The sequence below is a fragment of the Talpa europaea genome, assembly GCF_964194135.1.
Source record: "Talpa europaea genome assembly, chromosome: 2".
Classification (NCBI taxonomy): domain Eukaryota; kingdom Metazoa; phylum Chordata; class Mammalia; order Eulipotyphla; family Talpidae; genus Talpa; species Talpa europaea.
Window position 1 is genome coordinate 110,490,971 of NC_140068.1, and position 18,662 is coordinate 110,509,632.

Here is an 18,662-nt window from a genome sequence, read left to right on the forward strand (position 1 = left end):
GGACATCCTTTCCCCCTAACAGTATGAGCATCTTCCATGATTTCATTCACATTTACTAACCGTCTGCACATCTACCAGGAAAGAAACGAGCATCTGCATTGACTGTGGACCCTAAATAGGAAGCCTCGCCCTGGAGAGCTTCCTCCTGCTCCTGTGCCGTGTCCACAGGGCTTCTGTCCTGAAATCCTCCCCACCCTATAACAGCAGTGTGTTACGTCACTTCACCACCCAGGACTCCTACAAGTCCGTGTCCTTTTGATCTTGAACATTGATTCCTCATTGTCCCTCTGTATCAATAAACTTTTTGTGAGGAGATTTGAAATGTTTGCAGAAAAAATAAAAATCTTCTGCTACTTGGCTCTTAGGATGATATTCTCATTGTAGTTTACAGCCTGTGTTCAAATATCTCAACTTACACTGAGCCCAGGGCAGGGAATAGGCTCCTCTCAGACAGCTACCTTCCCATGGCCTAAATACTTCTCTCCATTTAGGTCTTGTATTTTCCATGAGAGACGAGCAGGAGGAGGTGGGTGTCCAGCTCCTTTCTGGGACTCTCAGCCTCTGTCCTCTCTCAGGCATCAGAGGACAAGCAGGGACAGGGAGTCAGGGTCCCGGCTGTGTCCAGGTTCTGCCATCACTGGCCTGATGGTCTTTTCATTGATCACCCTCACGGGTAGAGTGAGAATGACTGTGAAGTTCTTTCCGCTCAAGTCCTCACATGTCCCACAGCCCTGACTGTCTGGAGCGTCCCCTCCCTTATTTAGTGTCACTTCTCAGGGCTGAGCAGAGAAGGGAGGGGTCAGGTGTCAGCAAATGCCCTGCGGGGACAGTCACCACTTCCAGCCTCAGGTCCTGGGGCTGCAGAAAAATGCCCACTGGCCAAGACTGCCCCAGAGGGGATGGGGGTTGGGGTGGTGGTGGTGAGAGGATCTTGCTTCAGGCTCAGGGAGAAGCCACCATGACTCACTGTCCATCCAGCAGCTGGATGTGGAGCCAGAGTCTCACCACGGTCATTCTATAAACCCCTCTGCTGGCCACTCCCTTTAGCCTGTGTGCACAGAGCAGCTCTGCATGGTATTTTTCACCAGCCCTGAGAGCAAGACGCAGGCCACATCACCAGGAATTAGATCCTGGGTCCCTGGGGTGTGGGTATCAGCCTCTGCCTGGCCCCCACAGAATACTCACACGGAGGTGCCAGCAGCCCTGCCTTTTCCTCTGCTCTGTAACCTCATGATGGTTCCGTTGGAGGGAGACAACAGCTAAACATGGGGCTTCCCCTTCCTGCATTTCTCTCTGCCCTAGGCCTAGGGGAGCCAGGGCTGCTCTGTGTCTGGCCACATGTCTCCTGGGTGCTGGGCTGTGGGGTTGGAGAGACAGCTCCGCAGTGGTGGGGGAGCTGGGGCTGGGGAGCTTCTGGCTCAGCAGACTCCAGGCCGTGGGATGGGGACATGTGGCAGCTTCTGCCCCTGCGGCAGCCTCTGCCCCTGCGGCAGCCTCTGCTTCTGAACGTCAGTGAGCATGATGAACAAAGGGTGGCAGTTACTCAGACACAGAAAGTCAGAGTACATAAGACCCCCTTCCCCTGTGCGATGGACTGGACGTCAATGACGGGTAAGATCGGGGGCAGACTAAAGAAGGCACTGCCTGCACAAGTGTCTGCGACTCCTGACAACCTAAGACAGGCGCAGTCCCCAAGGGGATTCATAAAAACCCCTTCTTTGGCCTTATAAGAAGATGGCTGCCATAAAGCAATGCCATTGTATTCCAGCTAACACTGCCCAGTTTGCTGAGACCATACCGCTAATCTTTAACTTACAATTCAATAGCTTTGTGCTTCACTGCCCAGCTGCTACCTTAAACTGGTTTGACTACTTACAGAAAATGCTTAAGAATCTAAATGTGAGAAATAGCTGTTGTGATTTTATAATAGTAAATTTAATCAACAGAAATAGTTATAAGTAATAGTAAAGAAATATCCATATTATAGTATATAAATAATACACAATGTAGATGGAAAATTAATAGTTGAATCAATGTTTAAACTAAGGTTAATAGCAAAGACCTGAGGATCAAAAATGGTTTAGGATGAAGGAGACCTCTTGCTGTGGTCTTGGTATGAACTTGATTTATTGATGATTGTACATAATTGGAATCTAAAAATGGTGCATATTGTTTTTTGTTATGTTTCACTGCATGTAATAATCTGATGTATGATTAACCACATACTGTGAAAAATAATCTTATGTAATGGCACAAAATAAGTATAAAAATAGAAGGTTGATTCCAGCAAATTACACTCAGATTTTCACTCCCTTAGAGTGTGTCTGTGTGTCATTTCTTTTCGTCCCTCGCCCTAATTCCTTCGACCACCTTGTGCTTGTACTCGCTCATTCCCTGAGAGTGCCTCGATTTACCCGCCGCTGCTGGGCTGGTCCGCGGCAGGGACATGGGGTGTTTCCCTGAGCATCATCTGCTTCATCAAGGATAGAAGGTGCCTGGGGGGATTTGTTGGGAGGATGTGAAATTATGTCTGAAAGGACCTGACCCACAAAATGTGACTGATAAAGTATAATTTATTTCCTTGGACACATTTAAGAGTCACTAATTTAGTAAATTTATAATCTTCACAAAACTGGAATATTTACCTTATTAATTCTCCATCTAGTTTGACCTTGTCTCATTTATTATACTTGGAAATGGCCTAGACCTGGTTGTCGTCAGGTATTTCTTTGTTCTCTTGCCAGTTGGAAATTCCACATCTTATGGTTGGAAAATGCTGGATAAGATTTCATGCAGGGATGTGACTGAGGGATGTGACAAACTTGAAATTGTCTAATCTTGCAGAAGTTTTTAAAAAACTAGATAATCAAAACCCCCAGAAGCAGTGACAAAGCCTTTTTCTGTAAGATCCGCAAATTATACCCTGTAGACTCCGAGAAGACTCTCAGGGACACTCATGACCTCAGGAGGCTCCTCTTTCCTGGACTTGTGGGGATCCCAGCACCAGGAAACTTCCCCGGAGTGGGGAGGGAGGTGCTGACCAGCTCCTCTGGGCCCATCACTCAGTGGGATGAGAAGCCTCCTCAGGCTGTGACCCAGGTGTGACTCATGCTCTTTAGCTCACAAGGTGCTTCACCTTGGGGTCCTGTTGCTTGTTCCTGCTGCTGAAACTGCTCCCTGATTTTCTTGGTGTTGCTCCTGTTCATGGATGTGGCCTCTGGAAGAAGAAATGGAGGGTTGGTCACCGTGGAGGGACATTCACTTAAAAGAAGGAGATGGGGCACAAACCTTCCTTCAGTGACCTGCAGTTAGGTGACCCCATTATGGTAGCTTCCTGCTTCCAGCTCATGAAATTGCTAGAACTTTGTTGTCCATGTGGGATCATTTTGAAAAGCTGTAGAGTGTGATGCAGCAAAGAGCAAGATTCATAAAAACTTCCTTTGTGGGCCTTCCCGGTGGCACAGCAGGTTGAACGCAGTGTTGTGAAGCTGTCCGCAGCCTCTGCAGCATGGGTTTGATTTCTGGCCGGTCAGGGAGATTCCTACATGGCGTGGCAGACCTCTCCTGTCTCTCCAGCTGCTCCCCTCAGCAGTGTTTTTGGCCTGTCTGCCTGTTCTGCTCCCCGCTCTGTGTCTGTCTTTGGTGAATTCTCTCACTCTCCTGCACCGCTGGCCTATACCCCAGCTCTTGTATAAATAAGTAAATCTTTTAAAAAAAACAAAAAAACAAAACTTCCTTTGTAAGGAAAAAGGATATGCAGTCATATCCTGACTCTGCTCCTAATTGTGCAATCTTGAACACGTCACATAATTTCTCCAAGCTCAGGATTATCTTAAGTTAAATGATGGGTAATAAATCATGTAAGCATATTGAAGACACAGCTATGGGACTGGAGACTGTACCCCCTTCCACCTGAGGGAAAGAAAGGCCAGTAATCTGGCGACTCCTACACACCCCCTCCCAGGGTCAAAGGGTCCCCAAACTGAGAGACCCTCCTGTTGCAAGGGGCCCTTGATAAACAGACCCTCCTCCCTGACAAGCTAAGGAAAGAGGATGAGAGAGACAGGAGACCTGGGATCATTCTAGAACTGACAGCAGGACACTGCGGGCAGGGCTGACAGCAGAGCCAAGTGGCTTCTTGCTGCTGACCCAGAACCAGGCCCCATCATGGCTGCGCTGGCCCAGGACAGTCCTCCCTGGACAGGCTGGTCCCAGCTTCCAACAGGAGGAGCAGGGGGCACAGGCTCTGTGCAGGGGTGCCTGCACCCTGCTTTGCCTTTGGTTTATTCAATAAGTAGGTGAATCCCCATTTGACAAGACTGAGTTAGATTTGCCATCTTCAGCCAAAAAATACCTGATGAACACATCAAGGTCACACTTTTTTCTAGAAATAACACAGTGCTGTTATTTGCCCACACTGACAGCACTGTGTTATTTGCCCACACAGCCCTCATGCAAAGCCCTGTCTCCTCAGGGCTATTGTGTTTTTTTCCTTATCTGTTCAGTGATGCTTCCTTCACCCCCAGAAATCTCAAGAGGATCTTGGGGTGTGTGCGAATCTCAGAGCAACACTGAAGCTCCTCTGTCCTGCAGGTGGAGCCATTGTGATGCTTCTACTGCCTGAGAGTTTCAGGAGGGAACTCGTTCTGCATCCAGGAGTCATTTTTACCAGCAGAATCCAGGGCTGACAGAGATGCTGATGTTGCATGCAGTACTGGGTTGAAAATGCAGGTGCTCATCTCTCTAGAATAGTGCTCAAGTTAACCATAGAGCAAGTCATTGAAGATTTGTCCCAAATTTAGAGACGACAGTAAATGACTTTACATATCTCCTAAGACCTAGAATGTTCAGCTTTTACAGCGCTGGGTGGCATTTATGCTTGAGATCTTTGTAAAACACTCTTGGGAATTACTGGTCTTCCTGGAAATAGAAAAATACGTTTTCCTGTGCTGCTCACAGAACCACAAAACTGACCAGAACCCAGTGGGGCTGCTGTCCTCTCTTGGGTGGCTGCTGGCAGTGCGGACAGCAAGTGGCCCTCGGTGGGTCTGAGAGTGACTCGGCTGTGACAGGCTTGGCAGAAGCTGTGGTCACAGGAGGTGCTCCCCGGACCCCTGTCTCCAGGCAGACACTGCAGGTCACCTCTGCCAGGAAGATCAGTCGTGGCCCCGAGGTCATGACCATCCTAAAAGGTGGGTGAGGAAGGGCAACAAACGGAGGGCAGAGGAGACGCTCAGGGAGGAGATGACCACACCTGCCCTGGTCAGGCTGCAGGAGCCTCCCCCCTGCCCCACACACTCTCACCCTCTCCAGTCTCTGCTCCCCACGGCACCTCAGGCCTTTCTCAACATGAACCCTCACCTGCCTTCTCTGAGCCCCACACCAGGCAGGGAGGGCTCACAGGGCCTGTCATCACCTCCACTTTCTCCCCCACCTCATCTGTCTCCATCACCAGAGCAACATTGAGAGGAGTTTTTAAATTTGACTTATCAATAGCAGGACTGCTTGGACAGGTAGTGAGGCACATGTCACTAAGAGGATCCAACCTCACTCTGGATGTTTCCAGTGGATGTGACCACACTGAGGCTTCAGCCTCCTCAGCTCTGAGACCCTTCCCCACTGCAGCTGCCACAGCAGGGGCGAGGGAGCCTGGGTTGAAATGTTTATTTTGTTTGACTTTTGTCCTTTTGTTCTGATTTTATTGTTTGCTTGGGTCAACACTTTCTCTCTCTCCCACAGTTTTCTTTTCTTTTCTTTTTTTTTAAGATTTATTTATTTATGCACACAAGAGCTGGGGCATAGGCCAGAGGTGCAGGGGTGTTTGAGGATTCACCAGAGACAGAGTGAGGAACAGAACAGGCAGACTGACTGAAATACACTGCTGAGGGGAGCAGCGGGCGAATCAGGAGAGGTCTGCTGTGCCATGTGGGTAGCTCCCTGGCTGGCCTAATGGAACTCATGCTGCAATGACTGGCAATAGCTTGATAGCGCTGTCTTTAACTCCTGTGCTACCAGGGAGGTCCCTCCCACAATTTTCTATTTCACATCATTATAACCACAACAAAAATAATAGAACTTTTACAGTGAAAAAAAAAACACTTACCTCCAAATCCTGGTGGCTAATGTGGTAACAACACTCTCTTTCTGCCTCCTCTTCTGTGTGGACCAGGACAGTCATCCTGAGCACAGTGGTGAGGAAGGGAGGGAGGGAGGTGGGGGAACCAGCCTGGGTTTAGCTGAGAGCCTCTCCCTGCTGCACATGGAGGGTGACCCTGGGGAGATGGGAGAGCCCCAGAAATGAAAAAATTTCACCAACTCTAACATTTTCCCTTCCTCCAGGAGCTGAGGTAGACCCTGCTCCATCTCTCCCTCCCTCCCTGGACTGTAGACAAAGGCTCAGCTCAGGAACTGGGGTGACCTGGGCTAATCCTGCCCCTGGGCCAGGCCAGCAGGACACACACTCCTCCCTCCCCCTCTGTGACTCCCTCCTGCTCTGGTCTAGAGAGAAAGTGGCTGCAGCCCATGGAGGCAGTGACCCCCTGGGAAAAAGAGGGGCTGCCAGGCTGGAGCTCCCTGACTCCAAAGCAGATGAGCCTGGAGTATTAGAGGAGGAGAAAGGGAGCTGTCAGGGGGAGCAGCCCCCACAGCCCAGCAGGGTCCCACCCAGGCTCCTTACATCTAAGATGAGAATAGTCCCAACCCCCTCCTGTCTCCAGATACTCTGATGCCTCAAGTCCTGCTCCAAACCTGCTTCTCCATGGAACTGTACTTATTGGGGTGTTGCCTGACACTCTTCACTCTGTGGGATTTGAATTCATTTATGTGGAGCTTGATGTGCAATTGTCCTCCCATTGCCTTATGCTGTGTGCCCTGTCTCTCCTGTCTCTCTCTCTCTCTCTCTCTCTCTCTCTCTCTCTCACACACACACACACACACACACACACTCCCCTCTCCTTGGGAACCAGATCCTCACTCAGCACTGGGGATTACTCTGACCCTCTGTCTCTGGTTCCCCCTCAGAGCCGCCCTCTCTGCAGTGTCTCTACTCAGCGGGGTCTGAGCAGCCCCAGGAGTCCCTGCACCTCCTGCCTCTGCCCTTGTGGGAAACCAGCCCCTCACCCTGCATGACAGTGAGGAGGTGAAGGCGAAGTCCTCAGGTCAGAGATTGATGGAGAGGACAAGGTATTTTTTCCCCTTGGTTTAAAATAATTTATTACTATATTTTTGAGTATTACTATATTTCTTTATTATTACTAAATTTTACTATATTTTTTCTTTATTATTACTAAATATTACTATATTTCTTTATTACTATATTTTTGAAGTAAACATGCACTTACACACTGCACATGACTCAAAGTCAGGGACTCACCTCCTCAGATACAGGTTCCCTTACCCCTCACCTCCAATGCACCCAGAGTCCTCCCCTGTGTTCCTCTGGGCCTTCCTACTCCTTTTGTTCCCCAACCTCAACCCATCTGGGAGCCTCAGTTCTGCAGCCAGACTCCCAGGGCTTGGTTAGGTTTTATCTGTTCCTTTGCTGGGTTTCTGTGTATTACACACATGAATCATGTCATCTGGTGTTTGTGGATCTCTTGATTTATTTCACTTAGCATAATATTACACATTTCCATTCATGTTGTAAATTCAAGATTTCATCTTTTTTCAATATGCAAATTATTTCTCCCACCCCATAGGGTGTCTTTACATCTAATGACAGTTTCCTTCTCTGGACAGGAGCTTGCAGTTTGATGTGTCTCCACTGGTCTACCTTTGCTTCTGTTTCCTTGGAGCACAGATGATATGGAGGGCAGTGAGTCTACTGTGTAGGACACGATACGGCGTCCACGTCATTGTACATTTGTCTAAAACCCACAGCACGGACACTGCCAAGAGTGACCCCAACGTGCAGGCAAGGGCCGTGAGAGATGATGATGAGCAGGTTCATCATGTGACAGATGTGCCACTCCGGGCTTAGCATGTGATTAGGACATGATGAAGTTGAAGGGATTTTAGTAGGATTTAATTTTGAAAGTATTATTTCATACCCCCAGAAGAAAATTTTATATGAAGAATTTATGTAGCTAAATGAGTAACACCCCCTTCCCACCATAGCCCTCCGGTAAGCCAGGTCACCTGCTCAAAATCAGTTAGCAGTTTGTAATTTCTCTTTCCAGAAAAATATATCTATGCCTGTATCTAGTCACTAGTGTATACTACTGTATGAGTACAAGAGTGTAAGACACAGAGTGGGAGAAAAGATTTGCAAATCAAATCATATATCTGATAAAGGACTTGTATCTAGAATTTATAATATAAATGAAGCCCAACAACTCAACAATAAGAAAAGAAATGATCCAATGTAAAAAACGGACAAAAGACTTCAGCAATGAAGGTTACAAATGCCAAATAACTACGATGCTCAATATCACAGGTTATTAGGGAAAGACAAACTAAAAACAACAGTGATACCACTACATGCTTATTAGAAGGCAAAAGTCCCCCTAAAATGGGCAACAGCAAGTGCTGACTGCAGCAACAGGACCCCTTGTCACTGCTGGCAGGATAGGATGACCCAGTCACTGGTGAGCATCTGAACTTTCTTTTAAAACCAAACAGAGAACAACCATACAGTCCAGCATGCACTGTTCCTGCTGTTTACCCAACTAATCTGAAAACTTATATTTGCAAAACAAACAAACAAACAAAACAAAGCCAAAAAATTCTGCATGGAAGTCACTATGGGATCTGCCCATAGTGACTGCCTTCCAGAACCAACAATAACTAAAGCAAAGAAAAAGAAAAGTGGACATTCATACACCTGATGTGCTGATGGAGAACGGCCTCAAACGGAGGCCATTGTGCCTGAGCAGCTCTGCTCACAAGTGTCAACAGCAGAGGCAAGTTTGAGAAACTGTCAGCCAGAGGCACTAAGGAATTGTGGTTGGAACTTAATGTGGTGTCCTGGGTGGGATGTGGGAGCATGAAAAAAGCATTAGGAAAATTAATGATCCAAATACAGTGCCGAGTTTAGTGAAAAGTGCATCAATATTGCTTCCTTGGCTGCGCAAATGCACTGCTACTTTTGAAACTTTTCTGTAAATCTAACAGTATTTTTTAAAATGTTGTTTAGGGCCTCCCCTGGTGGCGCAGGCGGTTGAGCACAGGGCTGTGAAGCTGTCTGCAACCTCTGCAGTGCAGGTTCCATCCCAGAGAGGGTCCCACATGGCGTGGCAGACCTCTCCTGCCTTGCCCACTGCTCCCCTCAGCAGTGTATTTCGTCAATCTGCCTGTTCTGTTCCCTGCTCTGTCTCTGGTGAATCCTCTCCCCTCCCCCCACGCATCTGGTCTGTACCCTGGCTCTTGTATAAATAAATGAATAAATCTTTAAAAAAATAAAATAAAATGTTTAAATTTAAAAAAAAAATTAATTTAAGATTTATCCATTCATGCACACAAGAGCTTGGGTACAGGCCAGAGATGCAGGGGGTTGGGGTGGGGGGTGAGAGGTTTCACCAGAGACAGAGCGGACCCGAACAGGAAGATTGACTGAAATACACTGCTGAAGGGAGCAGCAGGCGAGTCAGGAGAGGTCTGCTGCGCCATGTGGGTTGCTCCCTGGCTGTGGGGGATCGAACTTGTGCTGCAGAGGCTGTGGATTGCTTCATAGTGCTGTGCTTAACCCCTTGCACCACCAGGGAGGCCCTAAAATAACATTTTAAAAATAGTCCTCAACAAAGTTTATAAGTTGTAGAAGGAAAAATGATGGAACTTCCCAGTTTTCCCAGATACTGCTTTCAAGGGACTGGAGAGAGGAGTTCAGGGAGAAAAGCTGGAAACCTCACACCCAGGGCAGACTCCGGAGTCTCCTCTCCTCTGAGCCCTGCCTCTCTGACTCCTCACAGAGCATCTCACCCCAGGATGCCGCCCTCCAGGACCCCCAACTCCGCCCACCTCAGCCCCCGCCCCGTCCCGGCGGCGCCACCAGAATCCGGAACAGCGCGGCAGCGCCCCCGTGTGGCCACAGGGCTGAGCACAGGAGACCAGAGCTGCCCTTTCTCCTGCTCAGCCAGGCCCTCCCCAGGCTCCCTGGGCTCCCAGCGGCAGGACAAGGTCCACTGTCAGGTTAGGGGTCCTCAAATTTACCACAAATGAGTAACTATGGGTATAGGTCTCTGGAAAGAACCAGGTGTGTAAGTCATAACAGTTGCTCCTCCAGTTCTGGGTCCCCAATTATAAAGGTTCCCTCAATCTCTTTGGATGGGAACTTGGACTCTAGAGTCCCTGTTACTTGTTCCTGCTTCCAGGGATGAAAGTGCCTCTTCTGGGCCTCCCCAGTGGCGCAGCGGTTGAGCGCTGGGTTGCGAAGCTGCCCGCAGCCTCTGTGGCGCCGGTTCGATACTCGGCTGCTCCCCGGCCACCGGAGGAGGGTCCCACATGGCGCGCAGACCTCTCCTGCCGCCCGCTGCTCCCCTCAGCAGTGTGCTTCAGTTCTTCTGCCTGCTCTGCTCCCCGCTCTGGCTCTGGTGAATTCTCTCACCCTCCCGCGCTTCTGACTGTACCCAGTGCTTGTATAAATAAACAAAACAAACAAATAAATAAATAAAATACATGCCTCTTTAAAAAAATAAATGAAAAGATCTTAACTTAAAAAAAAAAAAAAAGAAAGTGCCTCTTCTGAGTATCAACCCCAAATTCTCCATCTCTAGGGCGAGGCGAGGGACCAAGTAATAGACTCTCGTGGCTCTGTTCTAGACCTTCTGAGTCTTCATGAGTGTCCAGGTGACTCCTGTGCTAACTGAAGTGGGGGCTCCCTGGTCTCCATGTCTTCTCCCTGCTCTTTTCTCTTGCTTAGTCATCACTTTCAGGGTGACCCTTACATGCTAAAGACTATAAATATCATCTACATCACATCACCTCCCAGATCTTTTTCTTACCTCAGACATTTCACCTGTGCCCCAGACTTTTCTGTCCATTTGTCAACATCACCTTCATTTCTTATAGATCTGATTCAACTTTCCTAAGTTGAATGCCTAGGATGCCCACATACGGTTCTTCTGGGGTCTCCCCATGTCACTGAGGCTCCACCTCTCTGCCTGCACAGTCTGAAACACTGAGTGTCATACTTGACCCCTTTCTCACAACCCAGCAGTAGGAAACACTGTAAATAAAGTCCATATCTACATATGCACAGTTCTGTCACTGCCTATTATTTCCCTGCTCAACCCCAGCGAAGGCACCAACCTCTCTGTCCTGGGACCTGCACTGGTTTCCTCCATTTCTCTTTGCACCTCTCACCCTTCCATGCTGCACAGCAGCCAGACTGAGGCTACCAGAGAAAAGTCCCACAAGTGTGTATCTGTTCAGAAAGTCTTGTCACCTCACCTCTTACTCAGGGAGTCAAACCCTCCCAACATCCTCAGGCTGGAATGATCTGGGTGCACACAGGCCCATCTCAGTTGACTTCTGCTGTAGCCCTTGGCCTCCTTGCTCATGTCCGTCACACAGACACATTCCTGCTCGGGCATCTGCCCTGGAGGTTGTCCTGCCTGGACTGAACTTCCCTGCACATCACATCCTTGTGGGCAATGTGTCCATCAGACTTTTTCTCAAAGGTCACTTCAGTGAGACCCACACTGACCTTGCTGGGAAGAAGAACCATCCTGTCGCCTTCCCACACCCCTTAGCCTCTTCTAACCAGACACGCAGGGTTTACTCTCGGGTCTACTGTCACACAGTCCCCAGTCTCCCCTCCCCACTAGTACACACTCTCCACAGGCTGTAAGTTGTACATATTTTGAGTTCATTAAGGTTTCCTAGTTGCATAAACAGGTATTTCTTTTGAAAAGAAGATTCTAGGTGCTTTTTTTTTTTTTAAATTGATTTATTTGTGGGTAGAACAACTATTGTGTAGGTCAGAAGTGGGTGGGTGGGGTTGGTGAGAGACAGAGTTGGGAGCAGAATAGGAGGATTTACTGAAATACACTGCAAAGGGGAGCAGCAGGAGAAACAGGAGAGGTCTGCTGTGCCATATGTGGGTTAGCTACCCAGCTAGGGATTAAACTCAGGGTATGGAGGTGATAGAGACTTAACTCCTGGGCCACCATGGAGGCCCGGGTTCTTAGGCTTATGGGCCCTATTTTTCAGCCAACTATGAAGGTAACTGACTCCATCAACCCACCATGGGTCTTTTTAAAAAAAAAAAAAAAACTACTTATTTAAGAGGTTTTAAGTTCATAGAAAAATTAAGACAACAGTCCAGAGTTTTCCCATAATCTCCATTTCCCACCACATTATCAACACTCCCATCATTTTTTATGTTGAGTCAGTATAGAATGATATAGCCACCCAAGTCCATAATCTACATTACAGTTCACTTTTGGTGTTGTATATCTTATGGATTTAGGCACATATGTAAAGACATGTATCCATCATTATGGAATCACATAGAATATTTTCACTGTGCTAAAACTTTTCTGTGTTCAACATAGTGACTTCCCAGTGCCTCACAAAGACAGATCTTTTTATCATTTGCATAGTGTTTTTCCAAGATGGTGTAGAGTTGGAGTCCTATAGTACATATCTTTTCTAGATTGGCTTCTTTCACATAGTAATATGCATTGGAAATTCCTCCATGTCTTTTCATGCCTGGAGAGCTCATTTCTCTTTAGTTCTGGATAATCTATTGTCTATGCATGCCACCTTTTATTTATCAGCTCACCCACTGAGGGGCATCTTGGTTGCTTCTAAGTTTGGGAGTTATGCATAAAGCTGCTGCAAACATCTGTGTACAAGTTTTTATGGTGGACATAAAATTTCAACTTCTTTGGATAAACTTTTATTGATTGCTGGATCATATGGTAAGGACATGTTTAATTTCGTAAGAAACTACCAAACTGTACCCTTTTGAATTCCCCCCAGTAGTCTATGAGTATTACTCCTGCTTCATGTTCTTGCCAGCATTTGGTGTTGTTAGTGTTCTGGATTTTGGACATTTTAATAGGTGTGTAGAATTGTTTGAATTTGCATCTTGCTGATGACAGATGAGGTGGAGCATTTCCTTATATGTTAGTTGCCATCTGTGTTTCCTTTTTTGTGAAGTGTCTCTTAAGGTCTTTTGTTCATTTTTTTTAATAATAAATTTTATTTTTATATTCCCCATACAATTGCAAACCCCTTATTTTGACCCCAATCCCTCCCCTCCCGCCCCCTACCCCCCATAGAGTGTCTCTGGTTCATAGTTTTTCGTTGATTTTGATTTTCACTTTCTTATAGTTATTCATTTTCCTGGTCCCTTAGTTAAGTTTTCTAGATTCCTGCTATGAGTGAGACCATCCGGTATTTTTCTTTTTCTTTCTGGCTTATTTCGCTGAGCATGATCCCTTCCAGCGCCATCCATGTTGCTGCAAATTGCATGTGTTTATCTTTTTTGAATGCTGAGTAATATTCCACCACCATGGGTCTTAATTAAGGGCAGGGTTACAGAGAGAAGTTGTGGAGAAAAATAGAAACCTATCAGGAACTTATTTAAATCTTTCAGGAAAATGTCAAATCCTCCTCTCTAGTAATAGCAGGATTTTGTTGGAAAGGGTGGAGATAATAATCCATAAAACAGTCCTAAAATGAGCCCAAAAGTTAGCTGAGTCTGGAAATTCATTTCTCATCAGATTCCTGTACAGGGGACACCCTGGGCCTTGGGGGGACAATAACAGGTGCTCCTGCTGCTGTCAGAGACAAGGACCAAGGGAACGTGAGGCCTGATCTCTAAACATCAAGGAGAACAGGCAAAAAGAAAAAAAAAAAAAAAAAACCAAAGCAGCAAATAGGAATCTATAGAAAGGCTAGACCCCGAGCTGAGCCTGGGCTGACCCAGCCACGTAAGCTCTCCCTGCCCAGACATGACAGCACCGGGCCATGTGGGGTCTGAGTCCCTGTGTCACAAGCCCTGCTGGGACAGGTGCTCCTGAAGGACAAGGACAAAGGAGCACAGAGAAGACCCCTGAGGAGTGACCACGTCAAAGCCTACGATGCACTGAGCACCAACTGGACACAGGCCTCGACCCCTCAGTCCCTCACAGCTTCTCCCGCCCCCACCTGCACAGACTCAGCACAGCAAACACGTCATTCTGCAAGGTTTCCCATTTATTTCATCTCAAATTTTAGGAATCATTTTTAGTAGCCCATCAAACCCATTGGCCAATCTTACGAACAGTAATTTTAGAACTCAATTATCATTTCAAGAGGGAAGTAGTTACTGTTCTTGAGAAAAACACAAAGACTGGGTAGACACAGGCTAAGCTGCCTCTGCTGGAACAGGAAAGTCATCAAGGAGAGACACAGGTCACTGTGGGGAGGGGCCTGGTGGGCAGGGCTGGTCCAGTCTCCCCACCTCCTCACATTATATCATAAGAACAGAGACACATTCCAATGCCTTTTGCAGCAAAGGAAACCAGCAGATCTTGATGTTACAAAGTGGGAATGAGAAGAAATCCTGCATCACTCAGTCCATACAAGGCAGCTGGCTCACAGTGGCTCACACTGTGAAGGAAAAGGATCATAAAAAATGCAAAGAAATACTTAAGTGTCCACATTCTCAATAGCCCACCACATCCTCAGAATGTCCCCCTCACAGCTTCCCCACATCCAGGTCCCATCCTCTCTGCCCCAAACCCTTCCACCACAGGCCTCCAGGGTCTCACCTTTAGCAGCTGTGAGGCACATCAGAGCCATGGGAACTATCGCTCTCTGGGGGAGAACAAAACAGAATCTGGTCAGAGCCATGAGAGATGAGACCACAGGAGGGACTGATGAGGGTGACTCTCCCAGGGGCTCCATCTACACTATCCCCAGGGCCTCATGGACCAACCCCTGATTCACACTTACCTGCAGCCTGGGAATAGCTTCCTCCTTTTTTTCCTGTGGGAAGAAACATCATGTGAGACCAGGGAAGAGTCAGGCCATGAAGTCCTAAGTGAATCCCCAAGTCTGGACAAGGGTTGTTTCCAGAACTGTGACTGGACACTTACGGCAAGATCAGGAAATATGAAGAAAGGAGATGAGGGGGGACTGGACCAACTGCCTCCTGGGTCTGCCCTCAACAGGGACCTCCCCTTCTGCCATTTGCTGGAATCAGGGCCCCATCACCAGAATTATCAAGGTGAACAATTTGATTCATTTTCAAAAATGTTTAAAAAAATAGGATTAGCAATCTGATCCAGACTGGGCAACACGTGTGTGGATGGTACTTCCCATTATCAGGTAGGGCAAATTCTATCTGGGGCCTGAAAGCTCCCAGTGGACAAGATCCCCCACTCCCTTCCCTACCTGAGCGCTTTCTCTTCCACATCACAGCTGCAGTCACAGCACAGTGAGCACAGTGAGCACAGCTCCAAGGACCAGGCCAACACTGATGCCCATGGTGGGGATGGAGGACTGAGGAGGGGGCACTGGAAGGGAAGGGAAGGGAAGGGAAGGTCAGACCCTGATCCCCAGGCCCCTGCCTGATGCTCTGAAGGTCTCCAGAAGGGCTCCTGATGCCCCTCAGAAGCTCTGTGCTCACGTTCCCTCCTTACCCCAAGTCAGGACTCGGGGCTGATGCAGCCCCTCATGCTGCACATGGCACGTGTATCTCTGCTCCTCTCCAGAAGGCACCACAACAGCCGCCCACTTCTGGAAGGTTCCATCCCCCCCAGGCCTGGTCTCCACCAGCTCCATGTCCTGGGTCAGGTCCTCCCCATCTCGCTGCCAGGTCAGGGTGATCTCCTCAGGGTAGAAGCCCAGGGCCCAGCACCTCAGGGTGACATCACGGTCGGAGGTGGGTTGGTGGGTTACATGTGTCTGTGGGGGATCTGAGGAGAAAAGTGAGAACTTTCATACTCTGGGTTTTTCTTTCATGGACCCTGAAAAAGTCCCCTGGGACCATCCTCAGAATGGACAGGGCAGTGGGTTTGGAAAGAGGAAGCACAAAATCTAGAAATCAGCCTGGTCTGGGGAGTCTGGGATAATCCTGGGGACTCAGAAAATAGCAGTCAGAGGAGAAAAATGTCCTCCGACCAATAACAAGATCCTGAGAGAGAAAATGATGGTTCCCAAGAGGGCTGCCTGGGCAAAAGGATCCGGTGAAGGATGATTCCAGGGCTGGTCTCCCCTCAGGCTCAGGAGAGACTGGATTCCTTAACTGTTCTGAGGAAAAGTGGGGTCCTCTGGGGAGTCAGGAAACCCGGGCGCTCCTCCCCCCTGACCAGAGAGGGGGCGCTGCTGTGACCGTGACTCCACCCTCCCCGCGGTGCCGGCCTGAGGGGGGTTGGGAGACCTCGGGGCCCCTCTTACCTGAGCGCTGCAGCGTCTCCTTCCCGTGCTGCAGGTACCTGCGCAGCCCCTCCACGCACAGGCCCTCCAGGTAGTTCCTGACGCGCTCCGCCGCTCCCTGAGCCTCCCACTAGCGCCGGGAGATCTGCGCGGCCGTGTCCGCCGCGGTCCAGGAGCGCAGGTCCCCGTTCAGGGCCAGGTAATCGGCGCCGTCGTAGGCGACCTGACGGTACCCGCGGAGGAGGCGCCCGTCGGGCCCCACGTCGCAGCCATGCAGCCACTGGAGGGTGTGAGAGCCTGTCCCCGCCCCGTCACCCCGCGTCACCCCGCGGTAACCCCCCCCCCCGCGCCCGCCGGGAATAAACCGAAACTGACGCGGGAACCCCGCGGGGCTCGTCCCGGGTCGAGGGTCCGGCGGGTCCCCCTGCCTCGGGGGACGCTCGGGCCCGGGGTCTGGGGTCCCCGCCCGCCCGCCCGCGGGGGTGGGGTCGTGAGCGCCCCGGGCCCGCCCCGCTCACCCGCCGCGCTCTGGTTGTAGTAGCCGCGCAGGTTGTTCAGGCTGCGTCGGTACAGCTGTGCGTTGGTCTTCGCTCTCCGCGTCTCCTCCTCCCAGTACTCCGGCCCCTCCCGCCCCGCCCAGGGCGCCCGCGGCTCCATCCTCGGCCCCGTCGCGTCGCTGTCGAACCGCACGAACCGCGTGTCGTCCACGGAGCCCACGGCGATGAAGCGGGGCTCCCCGGGGCCGGGCCGGGACATCGCGGTGTAGAAATACCTCAGGGAGTGGGAGCCTGGGGGCGGGAGGGAGACCCGGGCTGAGCCTCCGCCCCGCGGGTCCCGGGGAGACGGGGCGGGAGGGGAGGGGAGGGGAGGGGGCGAGGGGGCTGCCGAGATTGAACTATGGCGGCCGACGTGAAGGGTCGATACTCAGAGGGGCAAGAGCAGGCGGAGAGGGGGGCGGGGGCGCTGGGAGGGGCAGAGCGGGGTCAGGACAGGTTGGGGTCGAGGGGGACGACAGGGCCAGAAGCGGGGGAGACTTGCTTTTTCCGGGGTCGTAAGCACCCCGCCGGGGTTCCTCCCTCTTCCGGGGCCTTTTCCCTCCCAGTCCGCACTCACCCGCCCAGGTCTCTGTCAGGGCCAGGGCCCCCGAGAGCAGCAGCAGGAGGGTTGGGGGCCTCATGACCTGAGCCCTTTGGGCAAGAATCTGAGTTGGTGTTGGTCGGTGGATACTTTATAACTGGGCCCGGAGCTGCTGATTGGCTGCTCTGGATACCTCCAGGCAATGGGGAGTGAGAACTGGAGTGAGTCACCAGTATCCAGGAAGGAGGGCCCGACACAGGTTGTGAGAAGAAGAGAAACTGGGGAGATGGGGAATCCCCAACAGTCACATTCCAGCCCCAGACAGCGCCTGGGGACAGAGAATTTGAGAGCCACCCCCTGAGACCTGGGACTTTGCTGTCCCCTCCTCTCCTGCACCACGGCCTTTGTCCCACCGTGTCTCCTGAGTCCAGGCCCAGGGACTGGGCATTTCTTCTGTCAGTATCTCGGCACAGTTTTACAAATTAGTGTGGACCCCAGTATAATTTTAGGAGGTTGTAGCTCTCAGTATTTACTAAACGAGGAATAAAACCAATTTAAAGTTGTCTTTATTTAATTTAAAGTAATATTAATACCCATTGGCTGTTCGCAAAGTTTCTTAATGAAATATAGATATTTATGAAAATAATCACAGCAATGAGTGGATCTTTTACAGATTATATTTTTGCAATTGTCTTTCTTATCTGTCTCATTAGAAGAATGTTGGATTGTCGTATTTTCTCCTGCAAAGTTTACCCTGCTATTTTGGCTGGTCAATGAAAAATACAGCCTCACTGAAATATGTGACAAAAGCATTTTAATTACCTTTCAAATAATTGTGAATATTCAACTTTGTTACACATCGACAATAAATTGAAACTGTAGATTCACTTGTAAAAGTGGTGGTTTTTCAAATGTTATTTCAAAAGTGAAACAATATTGAATATTTTCTGTTACTTTAATTCCACAGACCTCCCTCTCTCTTTTTTAAAAGATTAATTTATTTATAAAAGAACTGGGGTGCAGGCCAGATGTGTGGGAGGGTGAGAGGATTCACCAGAGACAGAGCCAGGAACAGAACAGGCAGACTGATGAAACACAAGGCTGAGGAGAGCAGTGGGCAAGATAGGAGAGGTTTGTGTGCCAAGTGGGTACCTCCCCTGCCGGCTGGGATAGAACCTGCACTGCAGAGGCTGCAGACAGCTTCACAGCACTGTGCTCAACTACCTGAGCCACCAGGGAAGCCCACCATAGGCCTCTCTTTATTATTCTTGAACTAT

The 18,662-nt window shown here is 49.5% G+C and overlaps 1 protein-coding gene across 1 annotated transcript in view; it reads right to left on the reverse strand.

Moving 5' to 3' along the window:
* LOC311188243 (patr class I histocompatibility antigen, A-126 alpha chain-like) overlaps positions 1-17,485 on the reverse strand; it is a gene marked incomplete at both ends in the record, with an annotated part of 84,205 nt that extends 66,720 nt beyond the window's left edge. The window contains 5 exon segments of the mRNA XM_084259389.1: positions 15,573-15,848; positions 16,330-16,438; positions 16,442-16,605; positions 16,827-17,096; positions 17,422-17,485. Of these exon segments, the coding sequence (XP_084115515.1) occupies positions 15,573-15,848; positions 16,330-16,438; positions 16,442-16,605; positions 16,827-17,096; positions 17,422-17,485 (883 nt within the window).
* Positions 17,486-18,662: the final 1,177 nt, after the last annotated feature.